Source organism: Lissotriton helveticus, chromosome 5_1 (assembly GCF_964261635.1).
Source record: "Lissotriton helveticus chromosome 5_1, aLisHel1.1, whole genome shotgun sequence".
In the NCBI taxonomy this organism is placed as follows: Eukaryota; Metazoa; Chordata; class Amphibia; order Caudata; family Salamandridae; genus Lissotriton; species Lissotriton helveticus.
This window is the reverse complement of record NC_136065.1, coordinates 275,410,367-275,429,551: the sequence shown is the minus strand read 5'-3', so window position 1 is coordinate 275,429,551 and position 19,185 is coordinate 275,410,367. Positions and strand designations below refer to the sequence as shown.

At 44.1% G+C, this 19,185-nt stretch overlaps 1 protein-coding gene across 3 annotated transcripts in view; it reads right to left on the bottom strand.

Annotated features, from left to right (window-relative positions):
* Positions 1 to 3,993: 3,993 nt before the first annotated feature.
* The window catches only part of KIAA2013 (KIAA2013 ortholog), a 28,122-nt gene continuing 12,930 nt past the window's right edge, over positions 3,994 to 19,185 (bottom strand). For all 3 annotated transcript variants that reach the window (XM_078642203.1, XM_078642202.1, XM_078642204.1), the window contains exons 3-4: positions 6,704 to 7,554; positions 3,994 to 4,689 (exon numbers count right to left, since the gene is read on the bottom strand). In XM_078642203.1, the coding sequence (XP_078498329.1) occupies positions 4,672 to 4,689; positions 6,704 to 7,554 (869 nt within the window). In that variant the 3' untranslated portion in view covers positions 3,994 to 4,671. The remainder of the gene's footprint in view (positions 4,690 to 6,703; positions 7,555 to 19,185) is intronic.

Below are 19,185 nucleotides of genomic sequence, written 5' to 3'. Positions count from 1 at the left end.
ACCAAGTTTGTGATACAATTAGTGCGATCATGTATGACTCTGGAAAAAAAAAAAGAAAATTAACTGCAAACAAGGATCGTCCCTCTGAGGGGTTAACTATTTGGATTTAAATGGACTTAGACTGTGTGGTAATCGCTAAGTATTAATCGCAGTAATGATATTTAAAATGTGATGGTAACATTTCAGACTGGGGAAGAGTTGAGTTTTTATAATGTGCACAACAGAGGCGATAGAAGTATGATGGAATCCCCACAATAGAACTGCTAAATTGATTACTTGAAGATCTAATTTCAATCAAAATATTATCGTCCTCATGGCAGGGGGTTTCAACTAGAGGTCTAAACCAATTCCTATGGTACAAAACATTTTGAAAGAAGAGGATGAGGCTTGGGGGATTCTTGAGCTATAAGCTGCACCACTCAAGACACTCTGTAAATTAGCCCTTCTGTTAGCCCCTCTAATGGCTAAGCACGGTCTCCGTGCTTATAATGGCCATGTCTTACCACTATACCACATATACCACTTTGCCCAATGTTTAACACTGTCAGATGGCTTTGTCATATTGATTGCATATAAGAAACCAGAGTATTATAAGCACATTTGAAATTGTGACATCTGCAGATAGTGTTCATTATCCACCAATTATATAATTGAAGAGTGGGAACTATGTAAGTATGGAGAAGTGTGGCTCACCGAATAGAGCGGCAGACCCTGAGGCAGAGGTCTGGCCCGGGACCAGGGTTCAATTCCTGACGCGGCAGGATCTTGGGCTCAATGTCCACGGACTTGATAATTCTCGCCTAGGTGCCTACTCTAATCATGGGTCCCACTCTGCAACAAATAGCTTGCTTAATTAATCTCCACAACGGCCCCGAAAGCGCTAGGATGCCTGGCCTCACCTTGAAGATGCCCAGTAAGGGGGCATCTCACAGGGAAAGCCAGGAAGGGTTCCACAGCGGTATACAGCGCCAAGATACCTTTCAGGTGATAGTGCGCTTTACAAGTATACACACACACACACACTAAATGCATTTGACAATCAACGTTGTGCACATATAGTTATAAATAACATTACGTGTGACAAATAAGCAGGAACTGATAAAATGCGCAACAGTTTTGGGCAAGAACTTACTACATGATATAAATAGTGATGCTATTGTCGTTACTGTAGGCTCACGAAGTATCAACTCCTCAAGTAAGGATGAGATTTTTGATGTACATCGGTTCTTATTTGGTAAATGCATGACAGGAACTGTAAATCTACAAAAAAAGCAATTGCTGTTGCCTTTAGGCGAAATGACAGGAGTAATTCATTCAAAGCATGCAGTGCCTATAAAAAGATCAAAAGGGAAAAAAGGAGATGTGACAAGAGCAACAGTGGTCAGATATCCTGGAAGCTGTCAAGAATAGGGGCACAACAGCATTTTGGCACTTAACTGACACAGCAGCCTAGCTGCCACTACTACCCTTGCTGAGATTCACATGTTTGCAAATACTTGGGTGAACCATATTGAGGAGGTATAAAAGCTAGATGAAAAAAGCCCCTCGTCCCATGGGGAAATATTTACCATGGCGGTCAATGAGCTACATTGAAAGAAGTGCATGAAGCTATACATTTTCAAAAATCAGGGAAAGTGCCAGGCCTCAAAAGGTTCCAGGTGCTTTGTTTAAGTCAGAGATAGTAAGTATGGGCCTCTTATATTCAAGTAGTTGCCGATGAATTGCCTGTGAATCCATACCTCTTCCATGACTTGGGGCTAAAATTGTACCGATCCTTTAAAAGGGTAGTCTGTCTGACCCGAAAATTACAGAGCCATTTGTCTCTTTGACAATTTCCAAAAGATTTGTGTTTGAGGAGACTAAAAGGAGTGGCTAGATGACATTATTATTCTTTTCCATTTACAAGCGGGGTTTAGAGAAAAAGTTTGTAAGATGGATTAGATATGGAAAGCGATAACTCGGAGTGGTCAATTCAAACTAGTGGCATTTGTAGACTTGAAATCAGCTTTCAACACAGTTTCTAGCTCTGTCTTGTGGTAAGTTATGAACTTGGTGTCCCAAGCAACCTTCTTGCATTGTCTGCCCACGATAACTTTTCCACAGTCAGATATGGCCCAGTGGGGGAAAACAGCATTCTCGGTAAACAAAGGTGTCAGGCTGGGTGTGTACTGGCCCCAACTGTTAACTCTCTTTATGAATGAGGTAGAGGGGCATCTATTCTCATGTTTACACAATACCCTGATGCCTTCTAGGGAAAAAACATTTACCTTATTATTTACCAATGATATGTTACTCAACTTGCAGATGGCGAGTTGTTCACAAAATGTATTATATGGTTTTTTAAGCCTTAGGCGAGAGGAAAGGTTTAATATTAAATGCAGCAAAAACAAAACTTTTTTTTTAATCCACTTCGATGGTAAAAGAAAGTAATTTATTTAGAAAATATGATAATTGAGTGCATCCATGAATTTGATTATTTAGGTGCCAAGTTGGCTGACAGTGCTAAATGGACGAATTAAATTATTTTAAAAACAATAATTTATAACATAAAGCCAAAGACAAGTTAGCCTATTTAAGCCGCATAGGGTCTCAGATGGTTTCTCCATCTGTGGAGATAAACAGAGATTGAGCAGGCTCTAACAGGAATAGTTAATAGTGCAGAGTTATGGGGAACTATGGATCTAAAAAAGATGGCTTTTGTAAGCCCTCCTCGGATTGCAAAGAAATACACCAACAGTACCAATGCTGACAGATCTGGGTATTCAATCCATCAATAACACTGATAAACCCAAACCTTTGAATCCTTGATGCAGGATAAGGTCAAATGATGATTTACTACCTTTTATTGCATCTCTTAGTTAGATACGATATTGGGGATTCAAAAAAATTACCCTGGCTGTTGTACCTTCGGAATATGTTAGAAATGAAAAGGTTTGATGTCACACTAGTGGTACGACCCTGAAAAGATTACATCTGCTAAAGTTAAAGATCTTAAGAAAATATACAGGGCTTGTGTGGATTTGGAAAGGCTGTTAAGTAATGACTCTAGCACTTCAACTGAAAGCTTTGTGTTGAACCAGCATAACCCAAGATTCGCAACCTACTTGGGCATAATACTGCCTCTACCTACCAAGACCACATATATTAAGTTTAGATTTGGCAATTTGGCACTAGTGAGTTTTACTGTGAACTGGACCAACTGTTCAGGACACTCAAACCCCGTTGTCTTTGCAATAACCAACCAGAAACTCTAGTGCACTTTCAAATTGTCTGCCCTTTGTGCAATAGCCATTTTCTTCTATCTATTACCAGTCTTTCGAAATGTTGGAACTCAAAACTCCTTGACAGCTTTTAGATTAGCGAGGACCTTAACAGCCCCAACAATTATATTTGCTGTTTCTAGATTTTTATTGTATGCACGGAAGATAAGAACAATGTATAATGAAGTTGCATAATAAATAAAGGTGCTCCTATGGACAGCTGCTGGTTTGATTTTGACACTGTATTTAAGAAATATGGTACATTATGGAGATTATAAACAGTGTAATGTAAATTGGTAAAATCTGTTCTTTTTGCTCTATGTAATGTTTCTACCGCATTATGCACTTTGTGTGTTTTACCTGAAATAATAAAATGACGATGATCAAGAAGAAAAAGCAGTAGAAATTAAACACTTAACTGAAGCATGAGGACTACAGAGGGGCCTCCGAACGTGATCTGCCCTATGTGCAAGTCTAAACTGAAAGATTTAAGGTAACCAAACCATATAATATAATCAGAGTTGATCGCTGAGAACGAATTACTAATGATGCACATGAACAGGGTGCACAGGCACAGGCACAGACATAAGTCCTTTATGCACAACAGAAGATATGTCCAACTGTTTACTGAGATGAAGTCATCTTATTGCCTCAGGGGGATATCTGCACACCAAAGATTATGAGACATTATTTGACCACCGCTTTAAAGGTAATACGAGACTTACAAGAGTTCTGGGATTTAAGTATTTGTTTATTTAAAGCAAATTGAATTTTCTGACAATCATCAGTTGCCAGAAAGTTAGCACATTTTCAAATAAGTGGAACATACCACATGAATTTCAATATAAAAATAAAAACCACAAAAGGATCAACTACTTCCTCATTAAACCCTTTATAAAGTAAACAGTGCATTTCACGAGCCCCAGTGCTGGAGACTGCCAGAGTTAAGGTTGTAATGAGATCGTCAACAGAACAGCAGAGAAAGACTGACCTGAATTGTATAATAATTATATTTCCATTTACATTTATACAACCATAAATTGAAAAGTAAAACTGCAATCAAAATAAATTAACCCACAAGATAAGGAGCTACAACATTCTACAGCCTCTTAAAGTTGGATCCACGTGCTTAAACTGGAAGGTGGATTTTTTTAAATCTCAGCCTTTCTAAAAGTTTGCTTGGATAACAGCCGTTAAGCAGGCTAGCGATAATCGAATCATTCCTTTCAAAATGGTCCCATTCTAACATTCTCGAACAGCTCAAAAAGACATTTTTAAGTCACTGATTCACCCAAAAAGGCACGAGATGGCAGGAATCCTGCAGCTGTGTTCAGAGCACTCTTGTTCTCCTCTCTGCGATGGGCACCTGCACACGGACCCCGCACAAGAGAAGGGCTGGGATATCGTTGGATCACACACTTTCATCTTCCTGTTCAATTAATAAAACAAGTTATTATTCAAAAGGCGGCATCTTATGTAAGAACTGCAGAAGCACTCTCAACATTTATGGCATTGACTATACACCCCATTCTCCAAGTCATCTCCTTCACTGAACTGTGGGTGCTGTGCAGGAACTTCTACCACAAGTCATGTGTTTAAAGCTGGCTATTAACTCGAATACATCACTAGCCACAGGAGTAGAGGCTTAAAGCCAAACTGTACATCGTTCAGCTCAAAGACACAGATATGTTAAGTCTTCCCGTTACTAAGGCTTAGAAGCACACTATAAACATAGAGCATCAACCCAGCATCTCAAACACAGCCTCGCCTAAAGAGACTGGAGTAGTGTTGCCTTGATCTAAGGTGCCGAGAGTGCAGAAGGCAGTTGCTTAAAATGTCTTGTAGTTTTGTTGCTGGAAACTAAAAGAGACTGTGCAAAAGATGTCTACTATTTGCCTGAAAAGACTTACTACTAACTGTGGATAAGTCTGTGCCACAGGTTTGGTTATGCTATTTCTAAGCATTAGAATAGAGTGAGATATGTCCACAAATAATTTGTTTTCTCAGTGCCTAAGAAACAGATTAGCAGCATCTGTGTAAACACTTGTTTGAGATTCACTGATGTGGAACAGCAACTATTTTTTTAAACACAAAATGTATTAAAGGTGTATTGGACATGCATGGGAACACGCATCACATGAACATATCTTGTAATGTTTAATAAGAACAGGAGTGCTCTGCGTGTAGCTGATGTGATTAGCACTAGGGTAGAATGTTCAGTGTTTAGCTGTATGGTCTCATCCAAGCACAAGGAAACATCCCTTTCGCAGATTACACCACCAGTCAAACTAAGCAATGGGAGAAACAGCACAATGTATGCTGTGAATTACAGAAATGATTTATTGGATTCATTTTAACTGTGGGAAATCGAAAGGGATCGCGTTTAAGTTGTAGTTCCAATTGAATCTTCTTGTGTGCTTTATGTGCAACATCGGAGAAGGTACTGAAAAACTGAGGCGAACTTAGCCATACAACAACTGGTGAATGGCACGTACACTGGAGTAGCCATGGTATAATCTAGTTACTACTAGCTTTCTAAAATTATGTAGTTAAATCTCCTATTTGACACCATAAATATCCTTAGTACTTTGTGGGCAGCAAATCCTATGGTCAATATGTAAAAATACCATCAACATTTTTTCTGGACTAATTCACCATTAATAACACTTATTTTCAAGTCTCCTCAGGGTCCCTTCTCGAATGTTACTGATAAATTTTTCTAATACTTTGGGTACATTGGGCTGATACACCAGATTTTTCACCACAGTACATCCCTGTCTGACTGGAAAATATTAAACATAGTTTCATACAACTGATCTTAAATCTTTAAGCTGTTAATACAGTCTTTAGAAACTTGAAATACCAACTTCTTTTCAAGAACAGGAATCAACAGTAGAAATACAAGGAACATGTTAATATCTTACAATCAATGTTAACAAATTCTGATAATCATATTTGGGTAGCAGTGCAGTTTTGTTTTCCCTTATGACGGATCTGGACCCTGATAAGTTTGTTAAAGCTTTTGATTACAGTAAGTGTTGATCAAAGCATTCACTGCATTGACACCGAAATAAAAAATAAAAAAATCAAGATAAAAACAATAGATTTTATTTACACGATTAATCCAGGTGAGATTCAATTAAAATTGGCCACTGAGAAACTGAGGCAGTCTCCACAGCGTAAAGTTTTATTTAACAGCCATAAAGACCCTAGTATGCAAATACAATACTGTGTCAAACCAATGAAGTTGGCTTGTGGGAGGAAGAGAAAGAAACCCTTCACCAATCACCTCATGCACGCATATGATCAATCCCATAAAATACCACATAACCTCCCAGTTAGAGGATCCCTACAACCACCAAGCCACCAAGGAAAAGAGCCTCCTGGCGACAGATGAAAGCACAGAACAGCGGCAGTAGGTGACTGTGTAGCATTTCTTATACCTTACTCCTGAAGAGTGGCCTTGCTCCAGGGCCACAGTATTCATTGTAGATTAGTTTGAATAGGAAGAGGTGAAACAGTGTGATGAGGGAAGCAACGCTGAACCAAAAGATGAAGGGTAAGCCTGGGTCCTGCTTTGCCATGTGCTCTTCATGGGCCAGGATAGCCTTGAGGTGGAGCGTGTGTCTCAGGTCTTGGAGGTGTGTCAGGTCTGTGGAAATATACAGCAGAGGAGTGAGAGGCTGGGTTATCATTACAGGAAAGGTGTGTCCGGAGACCTGAGAGGTCAGCTCCACAGGCTCATTCATACAGCCGGCCTCACAAGCATATAGCCGTACAGGTTTATCCTGTAACTTCACAGACACATGCAGAAAGGGCTTCTCCTCCTCGTCCATTAGGACTGCCAGATTGATAAGATCTTTATTGTAGCGGATGCCACGTAAAGAGAAGCTGTTGTGGAGGTGTGCATCAGCCTGAAATTGGAGGTGATTTTCTGTAAACTGCAACCCTCCAAAGCTTAGCACAATACCCTGAATTAGTCCGTGTGCCCCGGCTGTTACAAGGACTTTGCATCCGCGCTTCTGCAGGGTTAGCTTCCATAAATCCAGTAGTTGTAGGATCTGTGGGACACTGCTAATATTCTCAGGCCACAGGTTCTCTGCATTCATGGTGGCATGGCCGCTGAAGCAGTGGTCTGCATAGTTCAGACTGGCCTCCATTTTGTCACGCTCCTCGCTGCTTATGAGAGGATCCAGAAGAGGAGCGGGCGTGCTGGAAAGAATGTAGTACAGAGTGATGTTCACAGTCTCCCCAGATGGAGTGTGGGAGTCTGTGCTCTTCTTCATCTCTACACCTGGAAGAAAAAGGCACAGTCTATTAATTGACAATCGAGCCAGGATGTGTGATCAATCCACTGAGATAAGTATGTCAGTAAAGAAACTGCGGGATAAACATCCTTTCAAATGACGGTCATTGTATAGCAATATCTACATAAGACTGGGAGAAAACAGGTGTCAAAGGGAGCACAGTGTAATGCTCTGCTGAGCCCAGAATCAACAAGTCGTTCCTCTCTCAATATCCAAATAAATTTCAGTTTGAAAAAGGACACATTAGAAACTATATAATACAAAATAGGTATTTCATGTATTACATTCAGCATTGTAGAGCGAGTGATAAAAAAAGAGAAGATGATGCAGTATTTAGTGCTGGTATAAAGCAACGCAAAAACAACATTGTGTGATACATTTGTAGATAATCATTTAGCCAAAATGAAGCAAGCATGCACATTTGTTGAACAAAGGATGTATTAAAACATTGAAAAAGAGCCCAATAGTAAAACATTAAACCACTTTTAGGATTATGACTCGTTTAGATCAACCAGATAGTCATCATCCAGACAACAAGAGACATTTCAAACATCTGTGGGTGTTAAAATGGTCAAAACAAAACTGAGGTCAGTGTAACAAGAAGCTGGGTAATGAATATAGCACCAGAAGAGATACTGAATAAAGGCAGCTCTCGGTTTGGCACAGTGAACAAAAACCATGGTCTGAAATGCATCCCCAAGCAACCACCAGAGCCTGATTTATTTATTTTGAAAGTTTTATATAGCGCGAACAAGATCTTTGCAGATATCAGAGCGCTTTACAAATACAGGGGGTAAGGAAACAGGAAACATGGGAGTGATTAACAAACTTTTGAGCAAAGAATAGTTGTAGGTAAAAAATGAAAAGCAAAATAGGGTAGGTACATGGGGGAGCATAATAATTGACTAAAACCAATGATACAAATCGACAATCAGACAAACAATAGTGCAGATAGGTGTAGAGTCTCAAATAGATCCAAAGTACAAGTTCAGGTGAATTTAGTCATGAGGATAGCTTTTACTTCTTTTTTAAAGAATGCAGAGGAGGAGATAAGTCTGGTTTCAGGAGGGAGTGAGTTCCAGATCCTGGGTGCCATTCCTGAAAAAGAGCGTTTATATGTTTTTTCCTTCCGGAATCTACGAGGTTTCAGGAGAAGATTCTTTGTGCTTCTAGTGGTTCTTGAGCCACCAGATATTGTCAGTTTCTGAGTGAGGTAGCCGGGTGAGTTGTGGTGTACAGCTCTGTGCGTCATGCAGGCATTTTTCAGATGTATTCTGGCTTCAAAAGGCAGCCAGTTCAGGGATTTTAAGTCAGGGGAAATATGCGAGTGTTTTTTTGATCCAGTGATGAGTCTTGCTGCAGCGTTCAAAGAGGCTCTCAGGGGTGCAGTTGTAGATAGAGGGAGTCCACAAAGGGCGACGCTACCGTAGTCTAAGCGAGGAATGACTAGGGCTTGTACTGCAGTTTGGAAGTCCTTGGCAGGGAGGAAAGGTTTAAGTTTCCTCAGGGTATTGATTTGGAAATTAGCTCCCTTAGTTGCCTTGCTGATATGCTGCTGCATGTTGAGATTGGTGTCAAGTGTAATGCCTAAGGATTTCGCTGAGTCCACGATGGTAGGTTGGACATTGAGTGCAGTTAGGTGCTTAAGCCAAGTTTGAGTGGTGGAGATTTTCGCGGGAGGTGAGATCAGAAGGAACTCAGTTTTCAGAGCATTGAGTTTGAGGTGATTATCGGCAAGCCATGATTGGGTGTTTCTGAGCGTTGAGTTCAGAAGTTTGATGTCTTTGGGGGATTGTAATTTGAGATATAGTTGGGTGTCGTCGGCGTACATGTGAAAGTGTACATTAGATGCTTGTAACAAGGTGGTGAGAGGTTCCATGACCAGATTGAACAATGTTGGGGATAAAGAAGATCCTTGTGGGACGCCTAAAGTTACAGGCAATGGTGGGGACATCAAGTTGTTGCTCTTGAATTTCTGAGCCCTGTTATGCATAAAGGAGGTGAACCATTTGAGAACAGTCCCAGATAGACCCATTCTGGTGTTTAACAGCTCGAGTAAGTTCTCGTGTTTGACAGTGTCAAATGCTGAGGAGAGATCAAGAAGGATGAGGAGGCAGATATCGTTTTGATCTAGGATTTGGAGTGCGTCATCAATTATGTGTGTCATAGCAGTTTCAGTACTGTGCCCTGCTCGGAAGCCTGATTGATGAGGGTTGAGGAGGTCAAACTGATCAATGTGTTTTGTCAATTGGAGTTGTACGCATTTGTCCAACAGTTTTTCAAGTGTGGGAATATTGGTAATAGGACGGTAATTATTTAGGTCAGTAGGGTCCGCTGTTGGTTTCTTGAGTATAGGTGTAACTTGTCCAATTTTGAGTGAGTCGGGGATGAGTCCTTGTTGAAGTGAACTGTTAATAATTTTGGTCCAGAGTGGGAGGAGTAATGGGATGAAGTCTTTTACAGCGTTGGCAGGAAAAGGGTCTGTGAGGTGATTAGAGGGTTTCAATGTGCTGAGCAGTTTGGCAATTGTTTCTTCTGAGTAGGTGTCAAAGTATGACCATGCAGCATTGTTTTTTGGTTCAGTGGGTGTTATGCTGTGGGGGTTGGAGTAAAGGATTACGTCATTGCGTAGATCGCTCCTTATGTTATCAGTCTTTAGATTGAAGAAAGCAGAGAAGTCTTCACATGATGGTATATAACCTATTGTGCTATGTGAATGTTGGGGTTGTTCCTTGGATTGTGTTTTGATTAGTTCAAATAGTTTTCTTGGCCGGTTTTTTGCTTGATCGAGCTGAAGGCTGAAGGCTGAAGAAATCCGATTTTGTGCGCTTGATTTTCCTGAAGTAGGCGTTTCTCTTTTTCTTCAGAGTTTTAAGGTGCAGTGCGGAAAGGGCTGATCTCCAGGTGCGCTCTGCAATTCGCATGGCTCGTCTGTCTTCGTTGAGTCTACCATCGTACCATGGGTTGGAGTTCTTAGTGGAGACTCTTTTCAATTGCAAGGGGGCGGCCTCATTGATTATTGAGGTCATAGAGTTGAGGTAGTGGTTGGTCAAAGATTGAACGTCAAGAGCGCCGGTAGGGGGAAGGAGGAGATTGCAGCTGTGGGAAGGTAAAGAATTTGGGTTGAGTTTGTTCAGGTCCCTTTTCCAGACCTTGGGTTTAGTGGCTTGAACCGGGTTAAGTTTAACTTTTTCATTGATGAAGAATGTGATAATGTGGTGGTCTGACCAGTCACAGGGTTGGATTGACTCAAGCTGGGTAGAGTTCTCTTTGGAGATGATAAGGTCGAGGATAGAGCCTTTATCGTGGGTCGGGCTGTTGCAGATTTGGGTGAGGTCAAGAGCATTGAGGTAGTTTTTGAGACTATTTACCACTGCGTCATTGTGATCGTTCCAATGGAGATTGAAGTCACCAAGGAAAATTTGAGTGTTTTGCCGTCCGGAATAGGTTGATATTGTGTCCATGAGTTGTTGGGTGAAGATGAGGTTGTCTCCAGGTGGGTGGTAGATGACGTGTAGTGAGCATACAGGTTTGTTCTCGCTGATGACATCGAGGCAGATGTATTCGCAGGAGGTAAGTGGGGGGGAGGTGATTCTAGTAATTGAGAGGTTGCTCCTATAAATACATGCGATTCCACCGCCTGTCTTGCTGGACCTGTCAAGTCTAATGATGAGGTAGTTGGGTGGAACTAGAATATCCATGATAGGTGTAGAAGATTCAGTTAACCAAGTTTCAGTCAGAATGGTTAGATCAAGGTCCAGTGTTCTGATGAGATCGGCGATGTCGGAGGAGTGTCTAGGTGCCGATCTGCAGTTGAGAAGTATGCATTTGAGTCTGGGAGTGTAGAGGGTGGTGGAGGGTTCTAGAGTGAGGGGGACTTTTTAAGGTTATTTGGGACGGAGCCTCTGTTGTTGTTTTGTGTGGAGTGCCTAAGGGGATTAGAGTGAATCGTGGGGATGGAAAGGTGTGTGGTGGCTAAGTGGTTTTGGGGAACTGGGTCATAAGAGCGGAGGAGGGTGCGTATGTCGTGGTCCGAGAGTGGATTGATGGTGCGTCGGGAGCGGTTGGTGGGTTTGCGAGCGGGGATAGAGGTCCAGTGTGGGGAGTTTTGTGTGAGAGGGTGAGTAGGAAGGGTGGGGGATTTGTTAGGAGGGGGAGTGGTGATGGGTAAGGGGTGTCTGGATTGTGTGAGGAGTAACTCTTTGAGGGTGTGTAGATCTTCTTTGACTTGGAGGAGGGTGGACATAATCAAGTTCAGCGTGGGATTGGGAAAGGGGTTGTGGATGGGCATTAAAGGTGAGTAAGAGACTGGTTTACTGTAGTGGAGGGGGAGGGGAGTGGTGTTATTGCAGGAGTTGGTGATATTAATGGGTGGGTTGTTGTTCGGGAGGATAGGGAGGTTGGGGGGAAAGGGTGTCGTTGAGTTAGGGTTGGGGAGGAGGTTAGTGGTATAGGTGAGGGTGTTGGTGGTAGAAGGGGTAGGAAAGTTGGAGGGGAGTGGTGTGAGAGGATTAGTAAGGGGGTTGGTGTTATTGGGTCGGGAGTAATTGGTAGGAGGGGGAGAGACGTTGAGGGATGAGTGTAGGCTGGGGGTTGCGGGGGTGCAGGTGAGGTAGTGAGGACTGAGAGTGGGGGGGGATAGGTTGAGGGATGAATGAGAGTTAGGGGTGTCCAGGATGCAGGTGGAGTAGTGGGGACTGAGAATGGGGGGGGGGGGGAAGTTGATGGATGATTGAGGGTTAGTGGTGGCGGGGGTGCAGGTGAGGTAGTGGGGACTGGGAATGGGGGGGAGGTGGAATGAGAGAAGGACCTGTTGTGGGAGGGGGAGTGCAGTTAAGGGAGGTGGGGTGTTCTGAGCGTCTAGTTGGAAGTGGGAGGGGAGGTTTGTGATGGGGTGTAGAGGGGGTGGGGAGGATGTAAGAAGAGGAGTGGTCTACGCCTGTGATTGAGGGATGTGAGGTGACAGTAGTGGGTGGGTGATGGAGTAGAGTACTGGGGGGATGGGGGAGGTGTGTGTTAGTGGTAGGAGGCGCTGTGGAGTCAAGGTTGTTAGGGTCGGATGCCAGATGGATTTGAGTCTGAGGGTTGGAGATATAGTCTTTGAAAGTGGGGAACAGGTTGTCGAATAGGTCAAGGTTCCTGTCTGTGGATTGAATTAAGATAGTGCCATTGTTGTAGATGGTGATGGTTGCTCTAGCTGGGAAGAGTTGGGATGGAGTGGTGGACAGTGTTAAGCCATGGGTGGATTTCCTGGTGGCGGAGATAGTGAGTAAGGTGAGGAGCGCTTTTCTCCATTGTGCTCTACATGTAGTGTAAAAGATGATATCGGTGCTCTTGGCTCTATTGTTTAGAGAGAGGTAGGTGTCTACAAAGGGGGTTTCAGGGTGGGACTTCAGGAAGTTGTGTTTAAAACGTTTGGCGTTTTTTTTAGAGAGCTCGGGGGGTAATTAATTTTATATGTGTGCTTGCCTGTGCGTTCCATGTTGGGAGTAGAGGTGTAGGGGGAAACGGCCTTTACAACGAAGCCGTTTCCACGAAATCTTTAACCACGCATGCAGTACAACGCATGCGTGGTTACCACTAAAGCCTTTACCACGCATACCTTTACTACGAGGTTTGTAGTAAAGGCATATGTGGCAAAGGTAAAAAGTAAAACAGGGGGGGTTTGGGGGGGTCTCCCCCCAAATAAAAAACTCACCAGAAGTCACGTCAGGATCTGCACATAATCAGCGTCGTTTAAGAGAAATCTGAAAAAAAAATCAGTTTCCTCTTAACGACGTATGACGTCACCACGCAAGTAGTCGAGGTAAAGGTCATGCGTGGTAAACGAATTCCGTTGTAACGCATGCGTGGTAAAGTCATGCGTTGCAACGGAATTCGTTGTAATGTCATACATTCAGGTGTAGGTAGGTGTAGGAGGTTGTGTGGGTAGGTGTAAAAAAGGGCTATGGTAAGTGCGAGTAAGGTGGTTAGTCTAAAAAGTGGGCATGCAGGAGTAGAGGATGTGACTAGTTTAAAATGGCCGCTTCCTTAGGCATGGTAAAGTAAAGAGGAATGACTAGTCTAAGATGGCCGCAAAGTAGGGGAGATAGAGACAAGTCTTGTAGTCCTTTTTTGATATTGATCTTTGAGACCAGTTTCACTTTCTAATCCAGGACTGAGGAAGTCCAGTTTCTAGCTTGCTGAGTGGGGAGAGGGGAGTCCTATGTCTATTTTGAGGATCACAGTGCCAGGCAAAGTTATAAGCTTTGTGAGGGGCTGGTAGAAATGGAGGCTGTTTGTTGTTGCAGATTTATGACCCCAGCCATTTTGGGCAACATGTCTCAGAGGGGTAAATTGTTGATAAACTGAAATTAAAAGTGCAGCAGAAACAATACCTTGCCATAGTCTTGTACAACAGATGTGCTGGTGTTCTCTGCAGTTTATCACAGTCGTCGTGGGAAACAATGTTGTGTGCAGTGTCTTATGGGACGATCTGCGAGTCTGCTCACGACGATCTCGGGAGCAGCAGGGGGGCTTCGTGAACGCCGCGATGAGAAGAGGATGATCAGGAGCGGAAGAATGAGTCGATATGTCAAGATCATCGGTAAAGGCGGCGTGCAGCCGAGGTCCAAGACATCAATGTCGCCACTGGGAGCGGGTGCTGCCGTGTAGCAACCGGCGGGATCAGGGGCTGCCGTGTGATAGATAGGGGGGGCACGTCGGGTCAAGAGCCCAGCCCGCCTCGATGGCTGCCGTCGTGTGTTGCTCACTCCGTGAGGCAATGCGGAGTGCCGTGCAACAATCCGGGTAGCAGGTCGGGAGCCCAGCAGATGCCGCAAGTAATCCGTGAACTGCCCAGTCTGTGATAGACAGGGGGGGCACGTCGGGTCAAAAGCCCAGCCCGCCTCGATGGCTGCCGTTGTGTGTTGCTCCGGGACGCTCCGTGAGGCAATGCGGAGTGCCGTGCAACAGTCCGGGTAGCAGGTCGGGAGCCCGGCAGATGCCGCAAGTAATCCGTGAACTGCCCAGTCTGTGATAGACAGGGGGGGCACGTCGGGTCAAAAGCCCAGCCCGCCTCGATGGCTGCCGTTGTGTGTTGCTCCGGGACGCTCCGTGAGGCAATGCGGAGTGCCGTGCAACAGTCCGGGTAGCAGGTCGGGAGCCCAGCAGATGCCGCAAGTAATCCGTGAACTGCCCAGTCTGCCCCAAGGCTGCAAATCATCCGCTCAGCTCGGGCAATGGCACGATCAATCCAGGCGTAGGCACTGTTATTAGCAGACCGGTGGGGATGACCTCAAATGAGCCGGACAGCTCCGATGGCCAGATCAGCTCCCACGCATGCACAGGCTCATCGATGTCGCGCAGCATTTGGATTGGGAGGATTCCAGGCCATGGTCTCCCAGGTTAATTCAAGTATTCCTTCTATCACCTAAGTGCAACAGGTATGCCCAAATAAGGGTCCATAAGCCTCAAACAATACCTCACTGATGAGACCCAAGTAGATCGAAACCAGTCTGGGGTTGCTTGTGTTCCCATCTGTAAGGGACGTGCTCAGGCACTCTGGGCTGGACAGTTCCTATTGGAGCAGGACCAAGACTGGTTTGCATAAGGCAGACAATTGTTTTCTCTCACTGTGCCATTCCAACAGAGGTCTGGAATGTTTCCCAAGTGATCACCAGCAGCGGACATTAATTCAAGCATTCCTTACATCACCATCTTGTCTTTTCGATCAAATTACTAAACATTAACCTTAGAGCTAAAGTTCACTGCAAATGTAGATTCTCTCTGTCAACACGTTTTACCACCATATTTATTTATTTCAAGACTTATCGCTTGTATACTTCCAAATGAGAATCATGGTATCACTTTTAAATGACTTATTCCGAGGGGGAATGCATGTGTGCAGCACGATGTACTGCTGATAAACACAGGGTGCCACACTAAACTGTCCACTTCAACAAGCAATATTTTCTGTGTAAAACATGCCTAAATCACTTTGATGGCTACAGAACGGTTTTGCTAGGCCAGAACCAGATATGGATTTTCCACGTTATGCCTATCAAAAGACAACACTCGCATATAAAACGTGTCTTGTCTTTCTTTATGGGTACAGAAATGGACAATTCTACCCATTTCCAGAGAACAGATCTGCAGTTTTCCCCAGGAAGAGCAAATCAACTTGCGATTATGTAATTTTGTTCCAATAAGAGCTATGGACAACACGGTGCTGGGGTACACCTGAGTCTGAGTAGAGAGTTATTAACTTCCAGCCCTGGAAGAGAATGAAAAAGAACAGACTCTGTTAATATGAGTTTACCAGAAACTGCTGATGCCAACATAGCACTCCTATGTAAGGAGTAGTTCGCTGAGGGGAGAACCGGGAAGAGAGGAATGCCAAATGTAAAGCAGTAGACAAAACAAGCACTAGCTTAAATAAAATGGACCTACATACACAGAACAACTGAAGTCTGGAGTGCTGACTTTTCACCATTCCAGGAGAACGAAGACACTCAGACCAGAGTTTTAGCTATACACTTCTAAATCACAATCGCTGGCCAACTACCAGCAAGGAAGCATGCCAGCAAAACAAAGCTTAATTATGCACAGTTTTACACTGGAAATGTGTAGTGTAGAACAGGGGAGTGGATTTGTCAGAACTTCCATATGGGCAAAGATTGCTCCTTTGTTGCTAGTTTATATTTTATTTCCCAGTTGATACAATTCCATGAGTGTGCGAGATTATTTGTCTGTATTAAACATGATGTATTTCCAAATAATCAGGTTGTGTCACTCACCTCTGTTTAGATTTGAGAACACTGACTAGAACAGGGGTCCCCATGTGTCTGTAGTTGGGAATGTGCAGAGACCAAGAGATGACTTGACGGAGTACTTGTATTCGAAGAAAAGGAGCGCACAACTTCTAATCTCTCCAGAACAAGATGCCTAAAATTCTTAGAACTGCTAGCCAAACAAGCATTGGCAAAGCCAATAGTCACACCTATGTAAGAGCTATTGCCTTTGCCAATTTGTTTTAGCCATGATGTACACCAGCATGGCTGCTGTTCAGTATGGCTAAAATGTAGTGGTGTAGAGGAGAGTGGAACAGAGTGTCATATAGTGGAATGGTGAAGAATGGTGTAGGATGTTGTAGAGTGGAAGAGTGGAAACAGCCTTTACCACGGCACCAAACCACGTGCAGCAGTTATAACGTGGCTGTTACAACAAATGCGTCTTTACCAGGCATTGCTTAACACGCATGTTGTTACATCGACATGCCGCAGGGAAATCGGCGTTGGACATTAAAGTCCAAAGCTTTCCCTACTGTTGAGCAGAGTGGAGATGAATTAGTAAATTGTATTGCTCCTAAATCCAGGGTTTAACCTATGGCATGCCGTTGTAACGATATGTGTGGTAAAAGAATGCCAGTAAAGACGCATTTAATGTAAAGACTGAAGAGTAACGGCATGCGTGGTAAAGAGTGGTGCAGAGTAGAGTGGCATAGAGTGCAGTGGCGTAGAGTAGTGGAGAGTAGAGTGGCATAGTGTGGAGCAGAGTAGAATGTGCAGTGGCACAGAGTATAGTGGTACAGCGTGAAGGGCTGCAGGATGCACTGGTGTAGAGTGGAGTGATACAGAGTAGAGTGGCAGAGTGCAGTGGCTTAGAGTGCCGTAGTGCAGAGTACAGTGGCATAGAGTTCAGTGGCGTAGAGTGCAGTGTTGCAAAGTAGAGTATCGTACAGTGCATTGGCATAGAGTGTTGTTAAGTAGAGTGGCATACAATGCAACAGAGTAGAGTGGCGTGCAGTGGCAGAAAGTAGAGTGGGCTGGTGTAGAGTGTTTCAGATTATAGTGACGTAGAGTGCAGTGGCATGGAGCGCAGCAGCATAGAATTCAGCGGCGTACAATGCAGCTTTGTAGAATGCAGTGGCATAGATTAATAGTCAGGTTGATTTTTCTGCCGTTCGAGTAGAAAATCTACTTGAACGGCAGCAAATCTACTTCAACGACAGCCCTCTGACTGTGACCACCCTAGTTAGAAAATCACCGTAGAGGCGCCAAATCTTGATGCGCTGGCCAGCTTGCATTTCTGAAACCTCGCTGGCGAAAAAGTCCACCATGCAGAATTTAGCCTGGAACTCCGCATTAAAAAGTAACGCGGAGTGACCAGAATTCGGCCAATTCTGCAGGCAGAACGAAACATTCCGCCCACCCCTAATTAATAGCATAGTAGAGTGCAGTGGTGTAGAGTGGAGTGGTGTAGAGTGGAGTGGTGCAGAGCAGAGTGGCGTAGAACACAGTGGCCTAAAGTGGTGCAGAGTGGAGTGCCACAGAGAGGAGCGGAGTGGCGTAAAGTGCAGTGATGCAGAGTAGACTAGTGTAGACTGCATAGGCATAGAGTGCAGTAGTGTTGTAGAGTACAGTGGGGTAGAGTGGCGAAGAGTAAACTGGCATAGAAAGCAGTGGTGAAGAGTACAGTGGTGCAGAGTAGAGTGCAGTGATGTAGAGTGCAGTTGTGTAGGGTGCATTGGTGTAGAGTGCTGTGGTTTAGAGAAGAGTGATGTAGAGTGAAGGAGCATAGAATGGAGTGGCACAGAGTGGCATAATGTGAGGTGGGGTAAAGTGGATTGTTTCAGAGTAGTGAAGTGGCATATAGTGAAGTGGTGCTGGGTAGAGTACAGTGTCGTAGAGTAGAGTTGCACAGAATATATTGGCGTGGAGTGAAGTGCTGTAGAGTGCAGTAGCAGAGTTCAGTGGTGCAATTGGCTTTGCCAATGTGTTTTAGCCATGCTGTATACTAGCGTGTCTGCTGTTCAACATGGCTAAAATATTGTGTCCTAGAGGAGAGTGGTGTGGAGTGTCAGAGTGGAATAGTGAAGAGTGGTGTAGAGAGCTGCAGAGTGGAGTGGCAGAGAGTGTTGTGTATTGGAGTGGCACAGAATGGAGTTACGTAGAGAGGCATAGAGTGAACTGATTTAGAGTGCATTGGCGTATAGTGGCATAGAGTGCAGTGGAGTAGAGTGCAGCAGCATAGAATTCAGCAGTGTACAATGCAGCGGCGTAGAATGCATTGGAGTATATTACAGTGTTGCATAGTAGAGTAGGGTGCAGTGGTGTGGTGTGGGGCAAAGTGGAGTGGCGTAAAGCAGTGCACAGTACAGTAGTGCAGAGTATAGTAGTGTAGAGTGGAGTGCTGCAGAGTGCAGTGGCGTTGAGAGGAATGATGAAGAGAAGAGTGGCATAGAGTGCATTGACATAAAATGCAGTATTGCAGAGTTCAGTGGCACAGAGTGCAGGGCTGCAGAGTAGAGTGTTGTAGTGTGCAGTGGTGTAGAGTGGCGTAGAGTAGAGTAGAGTAGAATGCTGTTGCATTGAGTAGAGTGGTGTTGAGTAGAGTGCAGTGGCATAGAGTGTCGTTGAGTGCATCGTCAGAGTGGTGTTGAGTAGAGTGGCAAAGAGTGTAGATGCGTGAGAACAGTGGTGCAGAGTGCAGTGGTGTACAGCAGAAAGCTTCAGATTAGAGTGCAGTGGAGCTGCGTAGAGTGGAGTGGTTTAGAGTGCACTAGCGCAGTGTGTTGCAGAGTATAGTGACGAAGGGTTCAGGGGCACAGAATTTTGTGGCGTACAAAGCAGTGTCAT